We start from the raw sequence: 25,683 nt of genomic DNA on the forward strand, positions 1-25,683 counted from the left end.
AAATTTAAATTAGGTTTCAATAAACTTTATTTAAGAATAATTAAAAATTGTTTAAACTATTTTGCATACCTCCTAAAGGGAGTCGTTATTTGTAACCAATGTTCAAAAAGCATGAAATATATGTATATAAAAAAAAAAATTAGAACAGAAAACACTTTATACAGACAAAATTATCTTAGGTATATTAGATTATACAAACAAGCAATATCTAATTGTGTTTATAAAGAAATAACACCTTACAATTTGAAAAACATAACTTTACTTTTATTCGCTCAAAATTACTACTTCCACCGCTGTATTAACAGCATTTTTAAGCATAGCTTCATTCAAGTTTGACTCATTTTCATCACATGACAAAGGCTCTGAAGATGTTTTTCTTGTATCTACTTTAATAACCACATCATCGTCCAATCCATCTTCAATAAGACGTTTATTTTTGGAATTCTCATTATATGTTTGTACTTCCACATCAGTATCAGGATCAGGATTACCATCAATTGTTTTTTCAATTTCGTTGTTGTTATTTACATTATTATCGTGTTGGCTGTTATCAAAAACTTCTTCCTCTACAATATCTTCTATAAAAGAATGGCTTCCAGAGCCGGAGTTGGATTTATCAAAAGTTGTTTCTTCTTCAGATGGTTTACTCAGTGAGACTGGATCGGATGCTCGAAGAGACTGTTCTGACCCACCGATACCATCACCACTAGGTCGTAACACTAAATAGAGCAAAATATCTGATAAGGAAATAATTCCTATGACTTTCTGACTATCATCGGTGACAACCAGTCGATGAACTTCGGCTCGAACAATACGCTCCATGACTGTATAGAGTGTCTCATCGAGATTGCATTTTTGAACTCCTTCAAACCACTCGTTGCGGTGCTCATTTGCTTTGCGAAGGGATACATCTAGATCATTATAGGTTTTCTCAGCTGCTAAGTTCTGTAAGATGGTAATAATAAATAAAAACATTTAATGCGATCTAAATAAAGAAAGGCACATTTTAAATTAAAAAAATTAATTTTACGATAGTGATCTGTGATAAATTGTGGGAAAGACAGAAAAATTTAATGCGATTGAGCTAGAAAACGTTGGTAATCAAATGAAACGAAAAGAAGTACTCCTTTCCTCAAGCTTGTATTCTTCGTAGTGAAAGAATAAATGCGATACAAACTTCCGCGGACTTAAAAGGCATACGAGGGATAGGCTGTTTAGGCTGTATCGCAAAAACGTGAAGTGATACAGTTTTCTGAATGCATTTTTTGGATGCACAAGTAAGTGGTCCTATCTTTGCGGTTGCAATTGGAACTAGGAGTTACATCGTTAGTGTATAAGCCGAAAATTTGAGTTACACCACTTGTGCTTTAAGGAACTCATATATAAAATATAAATGTTCAAATGGGAAGTGCAATCGATTTTATCCACTTTGCATGATCTGTGTAGGTACCTATTTGTGATAAAAAATTCTAAAATAAATTTTATTTTGAAAAAAACGCTCTAGTAAGTTTCTCTCTAGTTTTCAATGAATCATTCTACAAAATAACTTAAAAATTGTTCAATTTGTTAAATTTTTTTCACTACAAGTTTACAAAAATGTACAGATTTATTTATGTAGGGAACGTGCACTGTGAAATTAGACACGATTAAATGTAAATGTAATACATACATAGGTAGCTAAAGTTTTTTATTTCACTTTTTCACTCTTATTTCACTTTTATTAACTCTCCATTATATTTAAAGTCCATATTGAAAATTAAATCACATACCTTCATTCCTCTTAAATGGTGACTTTAAATTTAATAGAGTGTGAATAAATTGGACCTTAATGTAAAACTATTTTTGTATAAACTATATAATAATACTCACAATTACATCAAACTTTGCATAAATATCAACCAGTTTTCCTTCAGCGTCCACTAATGGCAACGCTGATACTCTCCTTTCAACAAATTTTTTTAAGGCCATAATTATACTTGTATTTTCATCAGCAGTCTCAATATTATCATATGTGCCAATTTTTAGATCTTTCAATCTTTTTTGCATATATGACGGCTTTGGTAATTCATTTATCTAGTTTGAGTAAAATAAATAAAATTTGATTAGATTCAAGATTTAAAAAAAAACCTATATCGCACCTCCGGTGGTACAACGACGTAAGTGCAAAAATGTTGATTCTTCAGAAAACTCGATTAAACATTTTGAAAACGTTTGAAAACAATGTAACGGTCCAAAGGAATTTCTGCCCCCTGGATACAAATAGAACATTTTCAATTGGGTCTTTGTTTCATCGGAAGGAAATACCTTTTCTTGAAACTATGGCATACTTAACTCAGAAAATTCAAAATTTGCACTTACGTCGTTGTTCCACCGGGGGTGCGATATGTAAAACAAAAACTTACATATAAAAACAGGAACCTGAGGATTCTCTTATGTGTTAGTATGTACAAAACATTTCCCGTCATTGGATCAATAACTGGTAGTCGATGAATTCTATTGTGTATTAAAATTTTTATAGCTTCATACAAAGATGCATCAGGTCCAATACTAACTAAAGGCATCACTTGGTTTAAAAGAACACCTTTAAGAAGAGACAGTTTAAAAAACGTTACACAAAGAAACATGTATTTTTTTAATATAAATGTAGGTGTACCTAAATAAAATTATTTTATAGCCTCTTCTGTTCGATTAGAGATCGCGCCTTCTACAACACAACATTAATAAACAGTCAAAAATAAATTTTATGAAACATAATTTGCTGCGTAATTTTTAAACTTGTCTCAAAAATCTCAACATTTTTGTTTGGTCAAATTCAATTACTTAATTTAGAAGACACGATTTATATTGTTATATAAATATCAATTGATTGATAAATAATATACATTATCGGACAAAACATTTACAACTCAAAGTGATATTAAACAAATTGTTCAATTTCGCTAAAATTTTAGTTAATACTTACTTTAACAAAAGTTCATACATTTCGAAACCTCATTATTTTACGAAATTAAAATTACATAATTTTCAAAATAATGATAAATATAAAACAAAATACGCTGGATTTTATCGGGTAACCTCTAATTTGCATGCGACAAAACAATTGCAACTTTTAATTTAACTACAAATAAATTAAAAAATAATCAAAATTTTGTGACAAAAGGTTTGTTTTCTATCACGGCCTTTCACCGACGAGGTATTGGTTCAATTAAATCTTGTAAAATATTTGATGGTAATTTTCATATCGGCTTCAGCAATTCTAACATTTTATCGACTAATTTTGCGCTTGACGATCTTCCACAGATTTTCTTTTGGCTTAAAATCGAGCGACAGCAGTGAGCAAAATTAATATCTTGGGAATAAAATAAGAAATTCAGCCAAATATACTTGAAATAGTATTTTAGCACTTATATCTGTGATTGTAACCTAAAAACAAAGAAATTAATACACTAAAACATATAAATCTAGGATATTTTATTTAAAAGAGCTGAGCAGCGAACTTGTTTTTTATTTTAATTTGTATTTATAATTGTTTGCTTATGTTTTGCTATCTAGATTACATTATTTTAATAGGTTAGTAAATAGTTAAATAAACTTAATAAAGTACATTACGTAATCACCATTACTTTCGGATGAATTATGCATATTACTAAGATCTAACTGCATGGGAATTTCTGCGATTTAACTATTGTTAACCAAGTAAAATTTATATTTGGGTCACTTTTTGAGAATTGAAATTCAACACTAGATCTGATACTTTAAATTTAGAGAACTGACGTTATGAGCAAATGGTTAATCAAATCAAGTCGGTAATTGAGTTTAACATCGAACTCTTTTGAGTATGATCCAAACAAGCTTTCCTTATTTTTGTGTACCTTGCTTCCCACGTTTCAGTCGAAAAAAACACCTAGGCATAGGTAAATCAAAAAACCTTATTATGTTTTTTGCATGGAGTAAAGGTACCAGCTATACTTCGAATGATAAAGATTTTTTGTTCCAAGAAATAGTTCTTCGAACGTGTCCATATTTATTGCTCGACCAGCAAGGAGAAGTGTTGTCAAAATTAATGCAAATTCAAAAATGAGATTCTTATCTATACGGGTTATTTCGGAACTTCGACTAGTATATTGACATCATTTGTTGTGCCATAACCCGGTTTGGTATGTCCACCAGAAGTCCCATTTTTTGCCTGAAGTTCTCTAGAATAATTTTGTTTTCTTTTATCAAACAGAAGCTTATCTTCTGGTCTACAAACTTGTCAGAAAAATTGAAGTGAAGCCATCGTTGGTTATCCTCCATAAAGCAATGGCAATGCTGCCATTTTTGCTTCAAACTGACACAAAAAGCCTCGAAATTTCTTTAAATTTCACTTTTTCTCCTTCATTAAGCTCTTCCAATCCAAGTAACTGCTTAATTTTATTGGAAAAGTTTGAAATTTTTACAATCGAGCCATATTGTGAAAAAGTCACTATTTTTATGTACGCAGTTGAACCTAAAAATGTCAATTTACTTAAAATGGCGCAAACTTGCGCAAGATTTTTTTCTTGATTCGGTTAATAGACACATTTCTTATTATAAAACTAAAAAAACCCAATAACCATATTTTACCATTATTTAGAAAACTCCACGTAAAATTTGAAAATATTTTTTTTTCTCATATCGCACTAGCACATTTAAAATCGCCAATAAAAAAAACCGAAAAGAGGTTAATATGTTCACGTGTCTATAACTTATGGACCAACAAATAAATACAAAAAACTTTACTGCATTTTGAGCTATTATATATTTGGGATAACTTGCCAATTAATTTCAAGTACCGCTAAAATAGTTGTATTTTTTAATTATTACCATGAGTCGTCCCACTGGGCGTCAGCTTAATTCGGATGCAGCATCGAAGAGGGTTTTTTTCTGATTATAAATCTGAATCATACCTACTACCGAAGACGTAGTGATTCACTCCCCGGGAAACTACTCGATCCGCAACCGGATCAAATTTCAATCCGTGAACTCCCCGGGATGAACTGTATTATCGATCCACAAAAACACACTAAACTGCTGACATTTACATAGACAAATGTCATTCCATCACTTTCGCACCTGCGGGTTCGGTAATACGAAATCTTTTGAAAGTGACTCTCACTCTTTTGTCTTTTGTATGAATGTCGCTATTTGGGGACTCATCAAGCACGTCTGGTGGGGGTAGTGCCGTTTTTAAAACGTCTACCACTTATTTATTTTCTATCAAGTGGTAGTGGTGATTTAAATAGATTTACCACCAGACGGTTATATATCAAGCAAAAAATAATATTCTGACTTTTGTATGAAAATCGCTATTTCGGGACCCTTCAAAGACGTCTGGTAGGGGTAATGCCGTGGTTTAAACGTCTGGCACTAATTTATTTTCTATCAAGAGGAAGTTATAATTTTTTAAGAGGTACGACCAGTAGGGTTGCCAACTTTTTTAACAAAGAATAGAGTATATTTGATTTCAGAGACGAAAAAAAAAGAGTACATTTGAAAAAAGAAGAGTACCATTTATTTCAGTCTTCAAAATGTATTTTTTTTTTTTGCTTCTTACAGTACATAACAATTTTTTGTTGTTTTTAAAATATGTGTATGACTAAACGTTCAAATTCAAAATTCATATACATTAAGAGCTCATTTTTGATCAATTTCCTCTCCTCTCGCCACTTCATATTCATGACCGAAAATACTCTCTCAGTGAATGCTGACGTGGCAAGAACAGATAGAATATGGCTTACAATTTTTGCAGTTATCAATATAATTCATCGAAATAAAAATATATAAGAAGGTTAACTCAATTTTAAATACCTTGATGTTTTACAAGAAAAAATCTAATATTTTGAGGTCTTAAACAAAACAAAATAAAATAGAGAACAAAATTTTAATTAAAAAAAAAATTAAAATTTTAGTAAAAAAATTAAATTTTAAGTTTGACTAAGAAACAAACACAAAACAAATAGGTCGTACTAAAACAACGAGAAAAATTATAGTGTTTTGTACTCTCTAAACTACAATTGTTCAAATTTAGAAGTTATAAAGTCGAATATTTTAAGCCTCGTTCTTTTTTTCATTCAATTCTATCTTTAGAAATATGAAAGTTATCCACCAATTTGTTAACGTTAAAATGCTTATGTTTATATGGTGGTACACTCAGCCTTAAGGAAAAAAAAGAGTATTTTGACGTACTCTATCAGAGTTATAGATTAAAGAGTACACATACGTGAAAAAGAGTGCAATACTCTTTTTTAGAGTACGGTTGGCAACCCTAAAGACCAGATGGTTATACCTATTTAAGGCGAAAGAAGATTTGCTTAACTCTTTTCTGAAAATGCATTTCAGAATTTCAATGACGTCTGGTAGCGTAAATGCCGTGAAAAAAGGCCCCAACCCATAGAATCCGTTGCGTCGAAGTTTTCAACCGACAGCTCGATAAAACGCACACGTTCTTATGGGAAGCGACCCATAAGCGACGGATCGGACGGAGGCGGAGATGGAAGAAGTAGCCCAGTTTTCTACTTTTTCATCCGTTGTATCCTTTGACATTGGTTGTCAACAATAGATCAGTTCGATTTTCTGTTTCTGAGTGCACACCGGGTAATTACAGAACTAAGAACTGAGTTTTTTTCTTCTCCGATTGTATGAATTGTGAACTTTAATTGTTTATTTGTGAAGAAAATGTAATAAAAGTAACATATCTAATACATTATATCAATTAAATACTTAAATATTGTTGTAGAGTTCAATTTTACTATGCCAAAGTCATACCTATAACTGATAATTTGTAATACAAAATTGTTTTTAACTGAAGAGCAAGTACTTACATGAAATCTAGTCGCACATTTTATTTTATTAAAATAACAACGATAATAGTTAATAATTTCCTGCATCAGAACTTTCTTAAGGAGAAAATATCGAACACACCTTGGAATTTGAAGTGAGCTTTCAAAAAGCAATCCGTCATGCAACGTATTCTATGGGTCACCCCTTTCTCTCCTATCCGTCAACTTCAACGGATTGATTGACGCAACGCGCGCAACGGATGCTACGGGTTGGGGCCTTAAAACGTCTGGGAACCAGATTTTTGTAATCGTGGTATTTTTCCTGATTTTTTGGTTTATCATACTTGTGTTTGTACCTCCGATATCAAAAACTGATTTTTTTTACCATTTTCGGGAACGTCTGGCAAGGGCAATGCCGCAAATAAAACGTCTGGGACCGAACTTTTTGAAACCAAGTTATCGCCTTCTATCGGCTCTATATGAATTAAAGTGGTTATATATACTCGACACAAAAATCGAAAAAAATGCATTTTTCAACTCCCCATTAACCATACAATGCCGTGAAGTAAACCTGCCAGACTTTCGAATTCTTGATCAGGACCTTATTACCTACACACATATGACCCATTTTCGGTTATACCTCCACTCTCAAAATCTGCTTTGGGCTCTCGGTGTATGAGATAATTTGCGTAATTATCTCATTTGGGCTCTAGTGAAAACAGGCTATTAGGCAAAATTATATGGGACTTGGGCCAAAGGCGTACAGCAATGAGACTGGTGTCAAATCAAACATGTAAGCTTCTGCAATTAAATTGTGATTTTTTTGAAAATCGTATGAGAGATATTACAGTGTGAAGTTCATATTAAGAATTCTTAGAGAAGCATAAGACCTATGTATGTTTTGAATTTTAACATTACCTACCCATTTTCCTGTCTTCATCGTGAGTTTGATTTTCAGTAGGTTTTTTTTACAATTCACGGGTCGTCGCTCCTTTTTAACTCCATTATCATTTTCGTTCAGAATTGTTTGACAAATTATAATGTAAAGATACACACTATAAAAACGTCTCTAAATTTTGCAGCTTGACTACGAAAAACAGCGTTCTGCGAGAAATGTTCTTCGTGTGATTCGAGGAACTTACGTTGATATGCTTGAACGAGTCATCCGTAGTAGTCTTGGGCATGGCCAACATTTATGTGAATTAATTTTCAAAAAGAAAATTTCGTGAATAAGTCTTTTAACTTGAAATATGTACAAATATGTTCGCTTTCAAATATGTGCCCTTGATTATGAAAGTGGACTAAGTCACTTTTTGCATTGTTTAAAGAAAAACTTACATAATAATTTTCTTATAACGATTTTATTGTATTTCTTTTATGAAATCACTGAAGGAGCAATAAAGAAATTTATTTACTGCAATTTCGCGTTCAAATAAACTTTACCCCTTAAATAATAACTATTTTTAGGCTAGATTTGATGCCATTTTTAGGAGTGACTTAGTCCACTTTCATAATTAAGGGCACATACATATATGTATTTTATTTCACATTATAAATCAAACCTCAGGATGAATCACCCGTTACATCCTTGTTTTGGAATATTACAACACCAACCTACTAAAGAATTCTTTAGGCCAAGAGCTAGTGGCACATTTGACTGAGGTAGCTCTTGTAAGGCTAAAAATTCTTACAGTGGATTTTAACATGCTAAGTAAAATAATCTTGGTCTGGCAGTCCTTAGCGGGGCACATCATATACACATATATATGACCTTTTAACTTTTTATTCCCAAAATTTGACTTTGAAATCGATTATTTCAAAAAATATTGATTAAAATAACTTGATTTAAAAATTAAAATAAAGTGTGAATATAACTCAATATTACATTGCCTTTTGAAAAATGTATCATTCATAACTGTGGGTGTTGCCGTCGTTTTTAAATAATTTTTTTTATTTTGAGTTATTTTTTTTTTTTAGAAAATTGCCTCTTCCTCCGAAATGGGGGGAAATAGACCCCCCTACCATAGTAAAAAATGCTTGTATTTAACGGGGAAAACTAGTAACGAATTTTTGTAGAGGAGTTAAATACAAGCATTTTTTACTATGGGAAAGGGGTCTATCTCCCCCCGTTTAGGAGGGAGGAGAAACTTTCTAAAAAATATATTTAAAAATCACGGCAACACCTACAGTTTTGAGTGATAAATTTTTCAAAAGGCAGAATATTACGCTTGATTTTAATTTTTAAATCAAGTTATTTTAATCAATATTTTTTGAAATAATCGATTTCAAAGTCAAATTTTGGGAATAAAAAGTTGAAAGTTACACTTTCAAGGTCATATATATGTATATATGATTTGCACCGCTGAGGCCTGCCAGACCAAAATTATTTTACTTAGTATGTTAAAAACTACCACTGTTAGAATTTTTAGCCTTACGAGAGCTACCTTAGTCAAATGTGCCACTAACTCTCCTACTATTTAATTATACAAGTTTGGTAAATCATAGCCATATATTGACGAAACTAGTAATCGAGATGCAAAATCCCGGATCTTCCCGGACAAAAAAGAACTTAAATAGGAGAACAAAACTAAGGACAATACGAATGTATAATTTTATTTTAAAAAAATAAGCATTTACTTAATCGTTTTTTGCGCCACGTGTTTTACAAGTAGGGGAAGTGGGGGTAAGATCGCCTATGGGGAAAAGGCCGTTTTTGTACTATGTTGTATGAAAAAAAAGGTAAAATTGACAGCACTTGTAGTATAAAATAGGTGCCTTTTGGTACCTATGATAAATCACGTATGTAAGTTTTAGCAAATGTACAATTATACCTTTCGGAAATGGTATCATTTATTACTGAAGTGTTGCCGTTGTTTTTTAATAGTTTTTTTTTATTTTGATAATTTTTTTTTTAGAAAAATGCCCCTCCCACCTTAACGGGGGGAGATAGACCCCCTCCCAAAGAAAAAAATGTTTGTATTGAGCTCCTCTATAAAAACCCGTTATCAAATCCTGGCGCCCAAGTTATCCTACTACGTGCCGAAACAACATTTTTGTTCTATACCTAAAAGTTCGAATTTCTGTATCTGGGTTGAAACCGAAAATTTTTTTTTTCTAGGCCAATTTTGAAATGATTTTCATAAAAAAAGCCTCGATTGATTGGGAAATAGATACAGTTTTAGAATATATTTTTTTAAATAGCATGTTGTTTTGAAAACATATACTTTAAATTGATGCCGAAGTTGGGAAAATGACGAAAAAAATGGATTTTTTGAATTTTGGCAGCTTATAAATTCTAAGTGGTTTAACCGAGTTACATGTTTTATACATTGTTAAAAAGGTATATTTATCTTCTATCAGAAACTGTAAAAAAATCGAAAATGGGTACAAAATTGTCGAAGCTAGAATTTTTTCAATGGGTGAAGGTCCAAAAAACCGTTTTTTGCCCGTAACTCCAGATTTTGGGGGTGTTTGGGGATTTTCAAATACCGTTTCATAATCAGTGCGACTAGCTCTACAAAACCTGATAGGTCTCCGCCCGCGTATATTTTGAAACCTCATTTTTGTAACACCGTGTAATTAGTGTTTTCCACTGTTTTTTGTGAAGTAATGCGAAAAGACGCAATTAGTAGCCATACGGTTTCTGTTTTGGGTTTTTTGTTTTTACAACATTGTTTGTTAAAAGTTCCACTTTGAAAATGCAAAACCAAAAATCTACTAAGTTACCTCACCAAAGCGCCTCAACTATCATGTATTTTCGAGTTGCGTCTGAACTAATCATTTTTTTAAATAATTATTATTATAGATTTCAAAGAGCTTATAATGATATAAGTTTTCGTATATTGAAAAGTCATATTAGTCTAGCGAACAAGGTCGATGCCTTTTACTCCTACCGGCCTAGGTTCGAATACCGGTAAAAATTGAAATTGTTTTATTTTGCGGATATTTTTTTTTTGACAAATTTAATTAATTTTTACTCTAGTAATGTAAACCAAAAAATCTCAATTTCCCTTCACATGCGAACTTAGGCAGGTAAACTTAACAGACATTCACCTTATCCTCTATAGACTATCTCCACTTTTTGAAATAGGTAATTTTTTATCTATAGATATGTATATATGTATAAAAACACCCTTCCACCCAACTTTTTTTATAGACTTTTTTTGTACTTGGTTCTTATCCCAAAAGCAAACTTTTTCAAGTTTCATGAGTGTAACAATTTTTTTTTGTATATTGGTGTTTTATCATATATTATCAATTTTTTTTTATTTCTTGATTTTATGTACTATTTTACCTGTACTATGGTTTCGATCATTGAATAATTACAAATAGAAGTGACACCGCAGATTACTCTGCAACTATAAGAGTACCGGAAGATATATGAACTACATGTTTGCGCCTCAACTATTTTGTATTTTCGAGTTGAGTCTTAACTAATAATTTTTTTAAACATTCATAAAAAAATTAATAATTTATTATTATACATTTCAAAGAGCTAATATTGATATAAGTTTTCGTATTTTGAAAAGTCATATTAGTCTAGAGAACAAGGACGATGCCTTTTGCTCCTACTGGCCTAGGTTCGAATACCGGTAAAATTTGAAATTGTTTTTTTTTGTTTTTGCGGAGATTTTTTTTGAGAATTTTAATTAATTTTTACTCTAGCAATGTAAAAAAAAAAAAAAACAATCTCAATTTCCCGTCAGATTCGAACCTAGGCAGGTAAACTTACTAGAAGAAACTCTAACGTGCCTCAACAGTTTTCATAGAAAACTACAGTTTACAGTTGAGAGAGAAAACAACAACAAACTGCCTTACCTCGATACAGTTGTCATCAGAGAAAAAAGTTATATAAAAATGGATTGGTTTCAAAAACCCACCTCGTCTGGAAGAATTATAAATTTCCACTCTAAACATCCAAAACAAATTATTTTTAACACAGCCAGAAATCTCATAAAAAGAGTTCTCTCAATAAGTGATTTAGAATACCATAAAAACAACAAAAATAAAATTCGAAACATATTACAAAATAATGCATTCCCGCTAAAAATTATAAACACTTTAATAAAACAACACGAAAACCAGAAACAACACACACCAAAAGAAGAAAAAGAAAAACAGATATACAAATCCTTCACCTACATAAAAGAAATAACAGAGAGGTTTAAGAAAGCACAACTTTTTGATAAAGAGAAATATAAAATAGCAATGAAATCCAACTACACAACTGCACAATTATATACTAATTTAAAAACAAAAATCGATAAAATGGAACATTCGGATTTAATTTACAAAATCAATTGTAACGGCAACACTGACGAAGAATGTAACCAGATTTATATTGGAACCACAAAACAAAAATTAAAAAATAGACTGGCAGGACACAAGTCCGATATAAAAAGTAGCGCACCGCAGAAGACAGCACTGGCATCACATTGCATACAACATAATCACTCTCCGAACTTTGAGAGTGTACAAGTATTGCAACGAGAAGAACACCATAACAAAAGAATGATCATCGAAACTTTGCATATCATCAATGCCGACAACACCATGAACCGTCGAACTGATATGGAAGATGTCAGCCCTCAATACAAACACCTATTGGAGGGGAAGGGAACAAAAAGCTTTTAATATATGTACTATCTGTTGTAATTGTTTTAATTTTGCATTTCTTTAGACATGTTACTTGTTAACTTTACTTTGTTAAGTAGAGACTTGCTCTATGCAGCTCATTTTTAATTTTTGATTTTGTTGTTTTTTACTTAAGTGCAATATAAATGTAACAAGTGTAAGTTTACTATTGTGTTTGATGTATGTAAACAAATTTATAACCTATTTATTAATGTTAATAAAGATTCCTTTGCCATCACCTGATGATGTTCATAGACATGAACGAAACGTCGTGACAATAATACATTTGTTTCATTTGACCTGAAGCCCGTTTCATAACATAATATCATATACAAAAAGGTCATCACCACCAACATAACAGGTAAACTTAACACACATTCACCTTATCCTCTAGGCTATCTCCACTTTTTGAAGTAGGAAAACTTTTATCTATATGTATAAGCTGTTTAGGATTTGATTTTGGGTTGCTGGATTTGCTTTTGGATTGTTGGCTTTGCTTTTGGATTGTTGGATTTGCTTTTTTTATTCAACGCACGATATTAGCGCCGATAATTTTACAGCGGAAGTTTCCCTGGGTGTCCACTTCTATTTGTAATTATTCAATGGTTTCAATCTATACATACGAAATTCAATTTTAAAGTTCAAGTGACCTCAACTTAAATTTATAAAGCGTTTCTCCGAGGTACGACAGAGGGCTCATCAGTTAGATCTGTCGTATCCTTACTTCTTCGTAATTATATCCCTCTACTGCATACGAAGCCAAATATGGTTTTGTCTATTTGTATGCACTTTTCTCTTCTCTGTCACAAAAAAATGGTAAAGATCCAATACAATCCTCTTCTTTGTGTTTCTGAGAACCCATGATAGTTTTTTCGTGTGTCCGACACAAAATAAGGGTGTATTTTATGATCACAGGTGAGTCAATCAATCGTGTGCATTGAAATCGAAAGTGTAGAATATATTCATACTTTAAGTGTTAATTACTGCGTTTGTTTGGAAAGTAAAGTGGAATTAAAAATTTATTTTTGATCGATTGTCTAATTGTGTATTGAAAAAAAATTATCACGGTGTTACAAAAATGAGGTTTCAAAATATACGCGGGCGGAGACCTATCAGGTTTTGTAGAGCTAGTCGCACTGATTACGAAACGGTATTTGAAAATCCCCTAACACCCCCAAAATCTGGAGTTACGGGTAAAAAACGGTTTTTTGGACCTTCACCCATTGAAAAAATTCAAGCTTCGACAATTTTGTACCCATTTTACAGTTTCTGATAGAAGATATATATATATATATAATATAAAAACATGTAACTCGGTTAAACCACTTAGAATTTAGAAGCTGTCAAAGTTCAAAAATTCCATTTTTTTCGTCATTTGCCCAACTTCGGCATCAATTTAAAGTATATGTTTTCAAAACATTATGCTATTTAAAAATATATTCTAAAACTATATCTATTTCCCAATCAATCGAGGTATTTTTTATGAAAATCACTTCAAAATTGGCTTAGAAAAAAAAATTTTTCGATTTCAACCCAGATACAGAAATTCGAACTTTTAGGTATAGAACAAAAATGTTGTTTCGGCACGTAGTAGGATAACTTGGGAGCCAGGATTTGATAACGGGTTTTTGTAGAGGAGCTCAATACATACATTTTTTTCTTTGGGAGGGGGGTCTATCTCCCCCCGTTTAGGTGGGAGGGGCATTTTTCTAAAAAAAATTATTAAAAAATTTTTTAAGTACAAAAATTACTCACACAGAAAGCTGTCTCAATATTGATTCCTTAAAGAACAGTGAAAACTATACGTTTCTATGTCTTCTAGTTTTTGAGAAAATTGTCGAAGCTAGAATTTTTTCAATGGGTGAAGGTCCAAAAAACCGTTTTTTGCCCGTAACTCTAGATTTTGGGGGTGTTAAGGGATTTTCAAATACCGTTTCGTATTCAGTGCGACTAGCTCTACAAAACCTGATAGGTCTCCGCCCGCGTATATTTTGAGTGTTACACCGTGATTGGCCTGGGGTTGAATTACAGCATACGATTACGATCATTCGTTAACGTTTTTACTATTTGTGTCTGTATTTATTTAGTAGAAAATGATAGGGACACATAGCAACCATACGTTAACAAACGTGTGCCGTAATTTAAAAAGTACGGAAGCCATATTTGGCTTCGTATGCGTTAAGGGGCTGTAAATCTACACCCTTTGTTAAATTTTTTTGTTGGAAAATTTTGTTTCTGTACATTGTTATTTTGCTTGGAAGCTATGTTTTACTTCAGAAATGGAGCCCCTTCGCTTTTAGAGACATTTTTTTTAATGTTAACCCCATTTCCAGGGGCGTAACCACAGAGGGAGGCTCTCCTATAATATTTTTCAATCATTTTATTACTTTTTAGTTTTTTTTTAAGATCTGGGAGTGGGTGAAAATATTGGAGCAAGACTTACTTTGACAGTGGAAAGAATGTGAACCAGAAAAAATATATATAACGGAAAAAACAAATTGCTTTCCTCGGTTCCATGGCTTAAAATGAACCAAATTTGAATTAATTCTTAACCTTTTTTAATGCAATGTATTTATTTTACTTTATTTTGTTTTTAAATGATAAATATTTATCTTTTGATATTTTTAATTATATTCTTTACATAATCTGAATAAATAAAATTAGTAAAATTTCTTACCCCTTAATGCATACGAAGCCAAATTTTTAAACAAATTAATTTAAACAAATTTTTTTAATGTAAACCGTTTTGAAACAACCCAAAGAACCCTTGTAAAGCATTTTTTAATTTTTTCGGCCGCTAATATTAATTCATGCAGTAGAGGGATATATACGAAAAGTATGGCGGCACTTGGTGTCAAAAAAAGTTTTATATTTTTGTAAGGTAGAGTAATCGTGTAATTATTTGGGATTAAAGATAGGTATAATGTGTTTGAAATAACTTACTTCTCCAAGTATCTAACTTGTGCTCTTCCAATTGATCCATCGATGAATTTGGTGAAGTGTAGTACATTTGTAAGATTTTGATGAAATCGGTTATAGTCAACATCCCCACAAACTGTTGCTTTTGTGAATCCCATAGCGGAGCAGCTCTGACACCGTTGTAAACGAGCGCATAAAATGCTTTCTTCACTAACAATTGTGTGTCGAATACAACTAATTTAGCCGAAGTTGGTATCAAATCATAGCACTTATGGAAACGAAAAAATTTTACAAATATTTGTGATTCGTCTTCTTCTGCAAAAAAAAAGGTTTATTTTTTGGTTATGAATTTTTAAGAGAGCAGAAATATTTATTATCACTAAAGAAATTGCATATGGATATATTTACTTTCTGAAAAACTAAGGACATGGCAAATAAAGATGGAGACAAAACTTTAAAAAATACGACAAAGTAGAATAAGAAATAAGAAGAAGTGGGATAAATGGAGTGCTAGAACGAGCAGAAAGACTAGCATGGCAGGACATATTTCAAGACTACAAGATCAAAGGTAGACAAAAATCCAAACGAAATGGACTCCAGAAGACACGAAACCAGTCGGACACCAAAAAAGAGGTGGGCTCAGTGGCGTAGCGTGGGGGGGGGCATAAGCCCCGGGCGGCACTTTGTTAGGGGGCGGCGAAATTCGAAATATCAACATCATTGTAAAATTTAATATGCCTTTGTCTATTCTGATTTTTTTTAGGAATTAATTTTTCCGTCCAGCGAATCAATTTGAACTCACTCTATATAAACAAAATGAAAGAAAAGAAGGTATCTCTTTCCTTACCAATTTTTTTCATTTACACTAAAACAATATCCGTTTTTTTATTTTCGTTTTATTAATTTTTTTCAAAATTTTATGTAATTAAGTACTAACAGAAAACCGGATTTAAAAAATATCTTGAGAAATTAACAAATCAAAGTAAAAATACTGTATCACTTTATTGTATCCTTATTTAAGTCTGAATGTTTAAAAAATAATTGACGTATGGCTTATTCTTCATAAATTAATTTATCAACAAGTCCAGCCACGTAAAAACAGAAAATAAAGAGGTTTTTTAGAAAAAAGTAGCTTTGGTTTTTTGTTAATTTCTCAAAAATGACAAGATATTTTTGAATCCGGTTTTCTGTTTTTGCTAAAAAATAAATTTTGAAAACTAAATTAGTACTTAATTACGTAAAATTTTGAAAAAAATTAGTTTGAAATTATTTTTCCAATTTTTTTTTTTTAATTTTGATTTTAAAAATTAACTTTTCAAAAACTGTGCCATAAAATGGCTTTATTTAAAAATTTGGAAAAGACTAGGGTTCTGGATTTATAAAAAGGTATAACACGCTATTGTAGGTGTAACCGTTGATTTAATTTTTTTTTTGCAAAATAAATCTTTTTTTTTAATTGCCCTTCCCCGCTAAACGAAGGGGAATAGACCCCCCCTCCCATACGATTTTTTTCTTGTCACGACCTAACCTACACCCTCCAGTTTTTTGGCACATTATTCCTGAATCACCCTGTATACAATTTTGGGCGGCGTGTTTTTTCTACAACTCAGTAGCTACTAATTTTTTTATTTTATTCGATAAACAAAACTTACTTTTGTAATTTGTATTATTGTTTTTCTAATAAAATGAATAATGAGTAGCTACTGAGTATTAGAAAAAACACGCCTATTGTGTGATCGACCTAATGATTTTTTGTGTTTTTTGTTGAAGTGCACGGTAGCCCAGTAAGTTTAGGTCTTATCTGCGGAAAAATTCCTATTGGGCTGAATTTTGGTATACACCTTCGTTACGACATTGTCATGAAGATGTGACAAATCGACATTGATATCGTGCCGGCGGCGCACAGTGGGGCAGCCCCATAGTGTGGTGATATAAAGGTTATTTTTTAAACTAAAGCTATGGGAAAAAAAAAGATCACGATTTCTAAACTTAACAGTAAAATTGATAAGATGAGAATATTTGTTTTGTTCAAAGTCTTTGATTTATGTTTATTCATGCGGTTGAAGTTGAGAGTTTTGGAGCAAAAATTCAGTTTTTAATAAGTAATAAAAAAGGTGTTCTTTTGTTTAAACTCAAAATTATTTGAGAAAAAAATAAAATAAAAATTTCTCGCATAGATAAAAGTATGTAAATTACTATTCTTCTGAAAAAAAAAAAAAAAAATTTTTTTAATTTCTTATACTTAAAAATTGAATGAGAAAATAATGAATTTTTTGAAACGCACCTTAAAGTTTTTTCTCAAAATCTTCTGTTTAGGCAAATATTTAGCAACTCTAAAAATGGAGAAAGCATGATGAGCAATTACTATAAGCCCATATAAACACTTTTGCTAAACGTTTGCCTAAAATATTTTTAATGAAATTTTGAACATCAAAAAAACAGTTTTTTTTTTAAAGAGTGCTTTTTTGATTTTATTAAAATAAATTACAAAATCATTCTTTTTTGACAATCATGCACTGATTACTTATAAACAATGTTTTTGTTTCTATTTAAAAGTTGTTTTTTTTTTTTTTTTTTATTATTATAAGAAGTTTCGTGAAACAGGGCGATTTGTTATATAAAGTTAGTGCTTTTGTTTTTTACTTTTTTTTTTTATTAAAATATTTTTTAATTTAATTTATTATTAATTTTTTTCGAATTAAAATTGATGCGGCTATAAGGTTTTTAAAAAAAATCCCACCTCACTAAGCAAATTAAAAAAAAAAAATAAATAACTTGAACATCAAATTTGCCATTTTTTTTCAAAGTTTTGACTTTGAAATTTTATTTCAAAAAAAGTATTTGCGAAAACTACTTAAATCGAAAAGCATTTGAAAGAATACAAAATAAGCTTTCAAAAAAGCTATTGCACAGTACAGTACCTTGCCATATTATTAGGCCCAAGCGAAAAAAATAAAACTTTTTGGTTCATGTTATTGGATTTTTAAAGTTTTTGTCGAAATATCTCAAAGTTTTTTTTTGTTTCATTTGCTTACACTTATCATGTAGATACGGATTGACTAAAAAAATGTTAAAGAATTGATACTTTTTCATACAAAATAACATAAAAAGGGTGAAAAACTCCAAAAGACGTTTTCTATGGAATTCATGTCTAGAAATTTACCAGACCGGTCTAATACTTAAATTTTTGTACCGGAGAATAACGTGAAATTCTTAACTTTATGGCAAGGACCCCATCCATGATAATCCATGATAAGTAATAACAGGTTTGTTTTATGTAAGAGTGAAAATACTGAAAAGTACATGTGTAATCTCTTTTGCTTTTTATTAATACGTTTTTATAAGTTTCACTTGTAACTGACATTTAAACTAACTTACTAACTAACTAAGTTGAGCTCAGTGACTAAGAAAAGAAACTAGAAAACTTTTCAATCGTGCTTAACGCACTAGAGCCGAAAGTGATTGGGAATCCTATAAAACCAGTCAAAGAAAATTTAAGACAGAAACTCAACGAGCCAAACGATGCTCTTGGAGAAACTTTTGTACAAATCATTCGGCAAGACTAAGGAAAATCCTCTCCAAAACGATTACTCCTATAGGCTCCCTAAAAGGGCCTGAAAATCAATGGATAGAATCTTGTGAAGACAGCTTAAAACTCCTGGTGCAGACTCACTTCCCAGGTTGTATCTCTGAATTGGAAAATGATTCTACAAACTCTTTGCATTCATTTTGTGAAATTCCTAGAGAAATTATTACGAACGAAAAGTTGATCTGGGCCATCAACTCCTTCTCTCCTTATAAATCTGCAGGCCTAGACGGCGTCTTCCCCTTAATGCTGCAAAAAAGTAGTGAATTCATTATTCCATACCTGATCACAATATTCCAAAATAGCCTACATTTGGGATATGTCCCTAAAACATGGCGTGAAGTCAAAGTTGTCTTTATACCAAAAGCTGGTAAATCCAGTTACACAGAACCCAAAGATTTCAGACCTATCAGTCTAACTTCTTTTACACTCAAAACACTTGAAAGGTTAATCGATATTCATATCCGCAGGTACTTAAGACCGGAGGCTATATCACCCTTTCAGCATGCATACACAAAAGGTAGAAGTGTAGAGACAGCTCTACACTGTGCAGTCAGAACAATAGAAAAGTCACTTGTGGTTAAAGAATATACCCTCGCAGCATTTCTAGACATAGAAGGAGCATTCAATAATGTTCATAATAGTGCAATTGAAAAAGCACCCACTGATCTTAAAATAGAAGACACGGTCATAAAAGGATCGTGTGCATGTTGAAAAACAGGCAAATCAATAGTGAATTAGGTGGGTCACATATAAAAATGTACGCATCTAGAGGAACTCTTCTTTGGATCTTGGTGATGAATGAGATTCTCATCAAACTGAATAACAGCGGTGTCAAGCCTACGCAGACGATCTAGCTCTTCTAGCGACAGGTAAATACCTTACCACTGTAAGCGAACAATTAGAAAACGCATTATCCAAGGTCAGTAACTGGACCAGGAGATGCGGTCTTAAAGTAAACCCCCTTAAAACAGAACTGGTACTTTTCACAAACAGAAGGAAAATTCCTCCTTTTGTTGTGCCAAAAATTGATGGCGTTCCACTTAAAATTTCGGATAAAGCGAAATATCTCGGAGTTTTCTTGGATAAGAAACTTAACTGGGGTCCAAACATTCAAGAAAGATATAAGAAAGCCACGTTTGCACTTTACTCATGTAATAGAATTCTTGGCAGAAACTGGGGACCAAATCCTAAAATAATCATGTGGATGTATACCGCCAGTGTCAGACCCATTCTGACTAATAGCAGGTTAGTCTGGTGGCAAGCTCTGGAGAAATCCACGAACTTGAAGACCCCAAGTGGATGCATCATGCAGCTCTTCCATTCCAGATCAGTCGTCATCTTCGACAGTTCCCGAAGAGGGAACAAAACAAACCCCAGTGTCAGTAAATGACACGAACCAAAACCCAGCGTCCGAAAAGGACGCGAAAACAATATCTTTCGTTTTGGAAGAATGAGATGGCTGGAAGTTTGTCCGACATGGACACTGTCAGCGTTGCGCAGGAGGATCTTCTATCTGAGGATGAGTTATTAAACTCTACCTCAGAAACGGAAGACCTAAATGCCACAGTGGTGGAGGTTGATCGTACTGGTTGTAGCCATGCTGCAGGTAGTACAGATTAATCTCCAACACTCCATAAAGGCTTCGGCCGCCCTTCTTCTCCGACTAAGCAAGTCCGGAGAGGATATAGTCCTGATCCAGGAACCTTGGATTGTAAAATCCTTGGTGAGAGGCCTTGGGACGAAAGATTATTCTCTGCTGTATGTGACGGATAAAGGTGAGCCTAGATCCTGCATACTAGCAAAGAAAACACTAACAGTATTTTTACTACCTAATTACAGCGATCGTGATATCACAACCGATACACTGCAGACCTCCAAAGGAACATATTGGATTACGTCTGCTTACCTAGGCCATGATTGTGGGCCGCCTCCGGGGGAGACACTTGGGCGAATGATCGCAGCAGCAGCGAGCCAAAAAGTAGATCTCCTCATTGGCAGTGATGCTAATGCTCATCACACAGTGTGGGGGAGTACTGACGTAAATGAAAGATTGATTTTATTCTAAGTACTAGTCTCCTTATTTGTAATATTGGTAATGAACCTACCTTTGTCACAAAGAACCGACAAGAGGTATTGGACATTACCCTTATATCACAAACAATTCACCACAAGATAAGGAATTGGGCTGTATCTAATGATCACTCATTCTCAGATCATAGGTATATCCAATTTAGTCTCGAAGATGAATGCATAAAACCCACCGGTTTTCGTAATTATAGGAAAACGGATTGGGATAAATATAGGGCAACTTTTACTACCTGCTACGATAATCAGGACAATATTTTCCCTTCTAATACAGATGATCTTGACTTAAAAGTCAACGATCTCACCAAAGCTCTAAACAACTCCATGGCTAACTCTTGTCCCCTTACCATAATAAGAGGAAAGAAAAAAACCGCACTGGTGGAACAAAGAGCTAGAACCGCTCAGGAAAGACTGTAGAAAGGCTTTCAATAGGGCTAAACAAACAAGGAACCCATTAGACTGGGACCTGTATAAAGTTTCTCTAAAAAGTTACAAGAAACAACTACGGAAAAGTAAAAGATCCTCCTGGAGGAACTTCTGTAGTAAAATTGAAGATTCCTCTGAAGCATCTAGACTTAGAAAAATCCTTTCAACTAATCCAACCAATGCCGAGCTCCCTAAAAGACTCAAATGGCGATTGGACTAGCTCCTATGAGGAATCGCTAAACTTGCTACTAGACACTCATTTCCCTGGTAGCTCGAACTCAGTAAGTGACATTGGTCACCGACCCAACCAATTTTATCAAATTAGCAAAGATCTTATTTCCAAGGATAGGCTAATATGGGCAATAAATAGCTTCTATCCATACAAATCACCTGGGCCAGATGGTTCATACCCGCTGAATTACAGCACGTCTCAGATATCATACTACGAAAATTGGAAATTATAATGATAAGCTGCATAAGCTTCTCGTATATTCCAAAGGCCTGGAGAGAAGCAAAGGTGGTTTTTATACCAAAGGCGGGAAAATGCTCTCATGTCACTCCAAAAGATTTAAGACCTATTAGTCTATCATCCTTTCTGCTTAAAACTCTAGAAAGAATGATAGATATCCATCTAAGACAGAAAATTGAACCATGTCTGATCTCTAAGGCACAACATGCCTACACTAAAGGGAAATCGGTGGAAACTGCTTTCCATTCTCTGGTAAGCACCATTGAATACTCTCTACACTACAAAGAGTACACTCTTGTCGCCTTTTTAGACATAGAGGGTGCTTTCAATAATGTCAGGAACTCAGCAATCATGAATGCTCTTGACAATCTCAAAATAGAAGACCCGCTTAAGAACATGATAGAAATCATGCTTAGTAGCAGGATTATCAGTTCAGAGTTGGGAAACTTCAAAACCCGTAGAGCAGCTAACAGAGGGACCCCTCAAGGAGGGGTCTTATCGCCTCTCCTATGGAACTTAGTAGTCAACGAACTGCTGCTAGACCTAGAGGGAGAAGGTTTTAAGGTTGTCGCCTACGCGGATGATGTGGCAATTGCCGTATCGGGCAAATACCTACAGACACTTGCAGAACTTCTACAATCAGCTTTAAACAAGCTTATTCACTGGGCTAGAGGATGTGGATTGGATATTAATCCCCACAAAACGGAACTTGTCCTCTACACGAGGAAATACAAGATTCCAGACTTCAAACTCCCTACAATTAAAGAGGTAACACTTACTCTATCCGATCAAGCTAAATATCTAGGACTCATTTTTGATAAAAAACTGACCTGGAAGCTCAATATTGAAGAAAGAGTTAAAAAAGCCAATGTGGCACTCTTTTCATGCAAAAAAGCCATTGGTGGCAAATGGGGATTTTCTCCTACATTGCACACTGGCTGTACACATCGGTCATAAGACCAATACTTACATATGGGATGGTAGTTCGGTGGACCGCACTGGACAAAACGATAAACTTAAACAAGCTTATCAAAGTCCAAAGGTCAGCAAGTATGTGCATAAGCGGTGCGCTGAGGTCAACGCCTTCTGACGCCCTAGACATACTTCTAAATCTCACACCCCTAGACATCTTCAGCAAACAAGTAGCAGCTAGCTCAGCTACTCGTCTAAAAGCAACCTCTCAGTGGACCAGTAATCATATTGGCCACACAAACATTCTAAACAACTTCGGATTCCTTCCGGATCGTCTAGACTATACCACACCTCAACTGGTGTTCGATAATAATTTCCAGAACTCCATTCCCTCCAGAACTGAATGGGAGAACCTTAGTACTCTGGATAATGACTCCTTACACTTCTATACTGATGGTTCAAAAACCAACGAAGGTGTAGGAAGTGGCATATTTTCGGAAAAACTGAATCTCAGTCTCTTCTTCCGCTTACCAGACCAATGTAGCGTGTTCCAAGCAGAAATTCTGGCGATTAAGGAGGTTCTCTCTTGGCTCAGAGAAAACGTAATATCCAACACGGATATTCGGATCTTCTCGGACAGTCAAGCAGCCATTAAATCTCTTGCCTCTGTCTCTACAAACTCAATCACGGTCCTCGACTGTCAAACATCTCTAAGGGAGATGTCTGAGCAGTTTAACATTCACCTCGTATGGGTGCCGGGACATAGAGACATCCCAGGCAACTGCAGGGCAGACGAACTTGCCAAACTAGGAACAATTACTCCTCTTCAACCAGAAAGGAACAATATAGGAACACCTATCGCTACATGCAAACTTATGCTAAAGCAGGACGCTTTAAAGAAAACCAACCTCAGATGGACTCAGAGTAATACTTGCCTAGCTACTAAACAAATATGGCCTTGTATAGACTTGAAACGTTCAAAGGGTTTGTTAAATTTAAACAGAATGCATATTAGCTCCACCATAGGTGTCCTTACAGGACACTGTCTAATAGGTAGACACGCAAAAAGAATGGGCGTGTTCTCTAACGATTTCTGCAGAAGTTGCATGGATGAAGAAGAAGAGGAAACTGTTCAACATCTTCTGTGCACCTACCCTGCTCTCTCTAATAGAAGAAAACTCCATCTAGGAGAATCCTTCTACGAATACACTAGCGATCTAGTGAAAACGGACGTTAAAAGTCTATCTTCATTCATAAGAAGCACCGAGTGGTTCGGCTAGTGAGTCCCAACTTGCTAGTCTTTTGTGGTATCACAATGGATCCATAAGGGTCTAAGTGTGTCGGGTAATTTGCCTGACAGCCACTACTACCTAACCTAACCTAAGACCCTAACCAAAGTACAAAGAACAGCATGCATTAGCACTACGGGGGTGATGAGGTCCACTCCAACCGCAGGTTTGGAGGCAATCCTTAATCTCTTAGATCTATTTGTACAAGAATTAGCAGCAAATAGTGCCCTACGACTCAGTCAAACCAACATTTGGAGTACTAGTCAAAGCGGTCATACCACGATCTTTTCTAACTACGTTGACAACAACGTAAGTACAGACTACATGACCCATTACTTAGACTTCAACAAGTCTTTTAATGTCAGTTTCCCCAACAGACAAGATTAGGAAAACAATGTACCTTTCTCAAATCAGTCGACTATCGCCATCTTCACTGATGGCTCGAAAATAAACACTGGGGTTGGTGCAGGTTTCTACTCAGAAAACCTCAACCTTGCCAGTTCTTTCAGACTCCCCGATTACAGCAGTGTCTTCCAAACCGAGATACTGGCAGTGAAAAATGCTGCTCCACAAATATCCATGATGGCGATATCACCTGCTGACATCACCTTTTTCATTGATAGCCAAGCGGCAATAAAAGCGATTTCTGCCACCTTAATCAAGTCAAAGTTTGTATCTTGCTGTCGCGAAGAGCTTAGGGTTCTTGGAATGCAGCATAATGTAAGACTCTGCTGAGTTCCCGGCCACAGTGATGTGTTCGGCAACGAAACAGCTTGCAAGGGATCCTTCTCTCATAGACCATAACATCAGAATCCCACAATGTGAAATGAAACGAAATATCGTCAAACATATTTTTCAAAAAACCAATGAAAGATAGATACCTGCGGTCGCACCAGGAATCTTTGGCCGAATTACGACGAGAAAAAATCTAATAAGATCTTACTACTCAGTAAACCCTCCTTAAGATCCCTTATAGGTGTCTAAACGGGACATAACCTACTGGGCTACCATAAAAAGAAAATAGGGCTTAGCACAGATGACCTATGTAGAGGCTGCGGCAATGAGGACGAACAGGAAGACACTACTCACTTCCTCTGTCACTGTCCGCAGTAGAAAAACTACTTCTTTAATGAAGTAGAAGAGCTATCAGAGCTGTCAGGCAACAGCCTACTGAACTTTGTCAAGTACACCAAATGGCTCGACGAATAGGATTCATAGGATTACACTTTTTAATGAGGTTATAAATACTTCAGGGTATCACAAGGGATCTACATTGATCTAAGTGTGATAGTAACAACATCAACTGTAAACCCATTTAACCTAACCTAATCTAAACAATCTTTATTCAGAGCAAAATAATGGCTAATCATTTAGGTATTCATATTGCTGTGATGAAAAAAATATACTTTTTTTGTTTTCATTGGGTAAAACAATTTATCCTTAAAATTAGTTTATTTTATTGACTCAAATTTATTTGAGCAGCTTAAATGGTGATTTAAAAAAAATTTTATTTGAATTGCGGATGCTTAAATGCAGAAAATAGTTATAAAAGTCCCATTC

The 25,683-nt window shown here is 33.8% G+C and overlaps 1 protein-coding gene across 4 annotated transcripts in view; it reads right to left on the minus strand.

Moving 5' to 3' along the window:
• Positions 1-242: 242 nt before the first annotated feature.
• Positions 243-25,683, minus strand: part of LOC129914492 (uncharacterized) — a 487,839-nt gene continuing 462,398 nt past the window's right edge. For all 4 annotated transcript variants that reach the window (XM_055993781.1, XM_055993782.1, XM_055993780.1 and 1 more), the window contains 4 exons: positions 15,378-15,668; positions 2,403-2,581; positions 1,870-2,073; positions 243-945 (listed from right to left, as the gene is read on the minus strand). In XM_055993781.1, coding sequence (XP_055849756.1) covers positions 265-945; positions 1,870-2,073; positions 2,403-2,581; positions 15,378-15,668 — 1,355 coding nt within the window. In that variant the 3' untranslated portion in view covers positions 243-264. The remainder of the gene's footprint in view (positions 946-1,869; positions 2,074-2,402; positions 2,582-15,377; positions 15,669-25,683) is intronic.

This window comes from Episyrphus balteatus, chromosome 3 (genome assembly GCF_945859705.1).
Source record: "Episyrphus balteatus chromosome 3, idEpiBalt1.1, whole genome shotgun sequence".
In the NCBI taxonomy this organism is placed as follows: Eukaryota; Metazoa; Arthropoda; class Insecta; order Diptera; family Syrphidae; genus Episyrphus; species Episyrphus balteatus.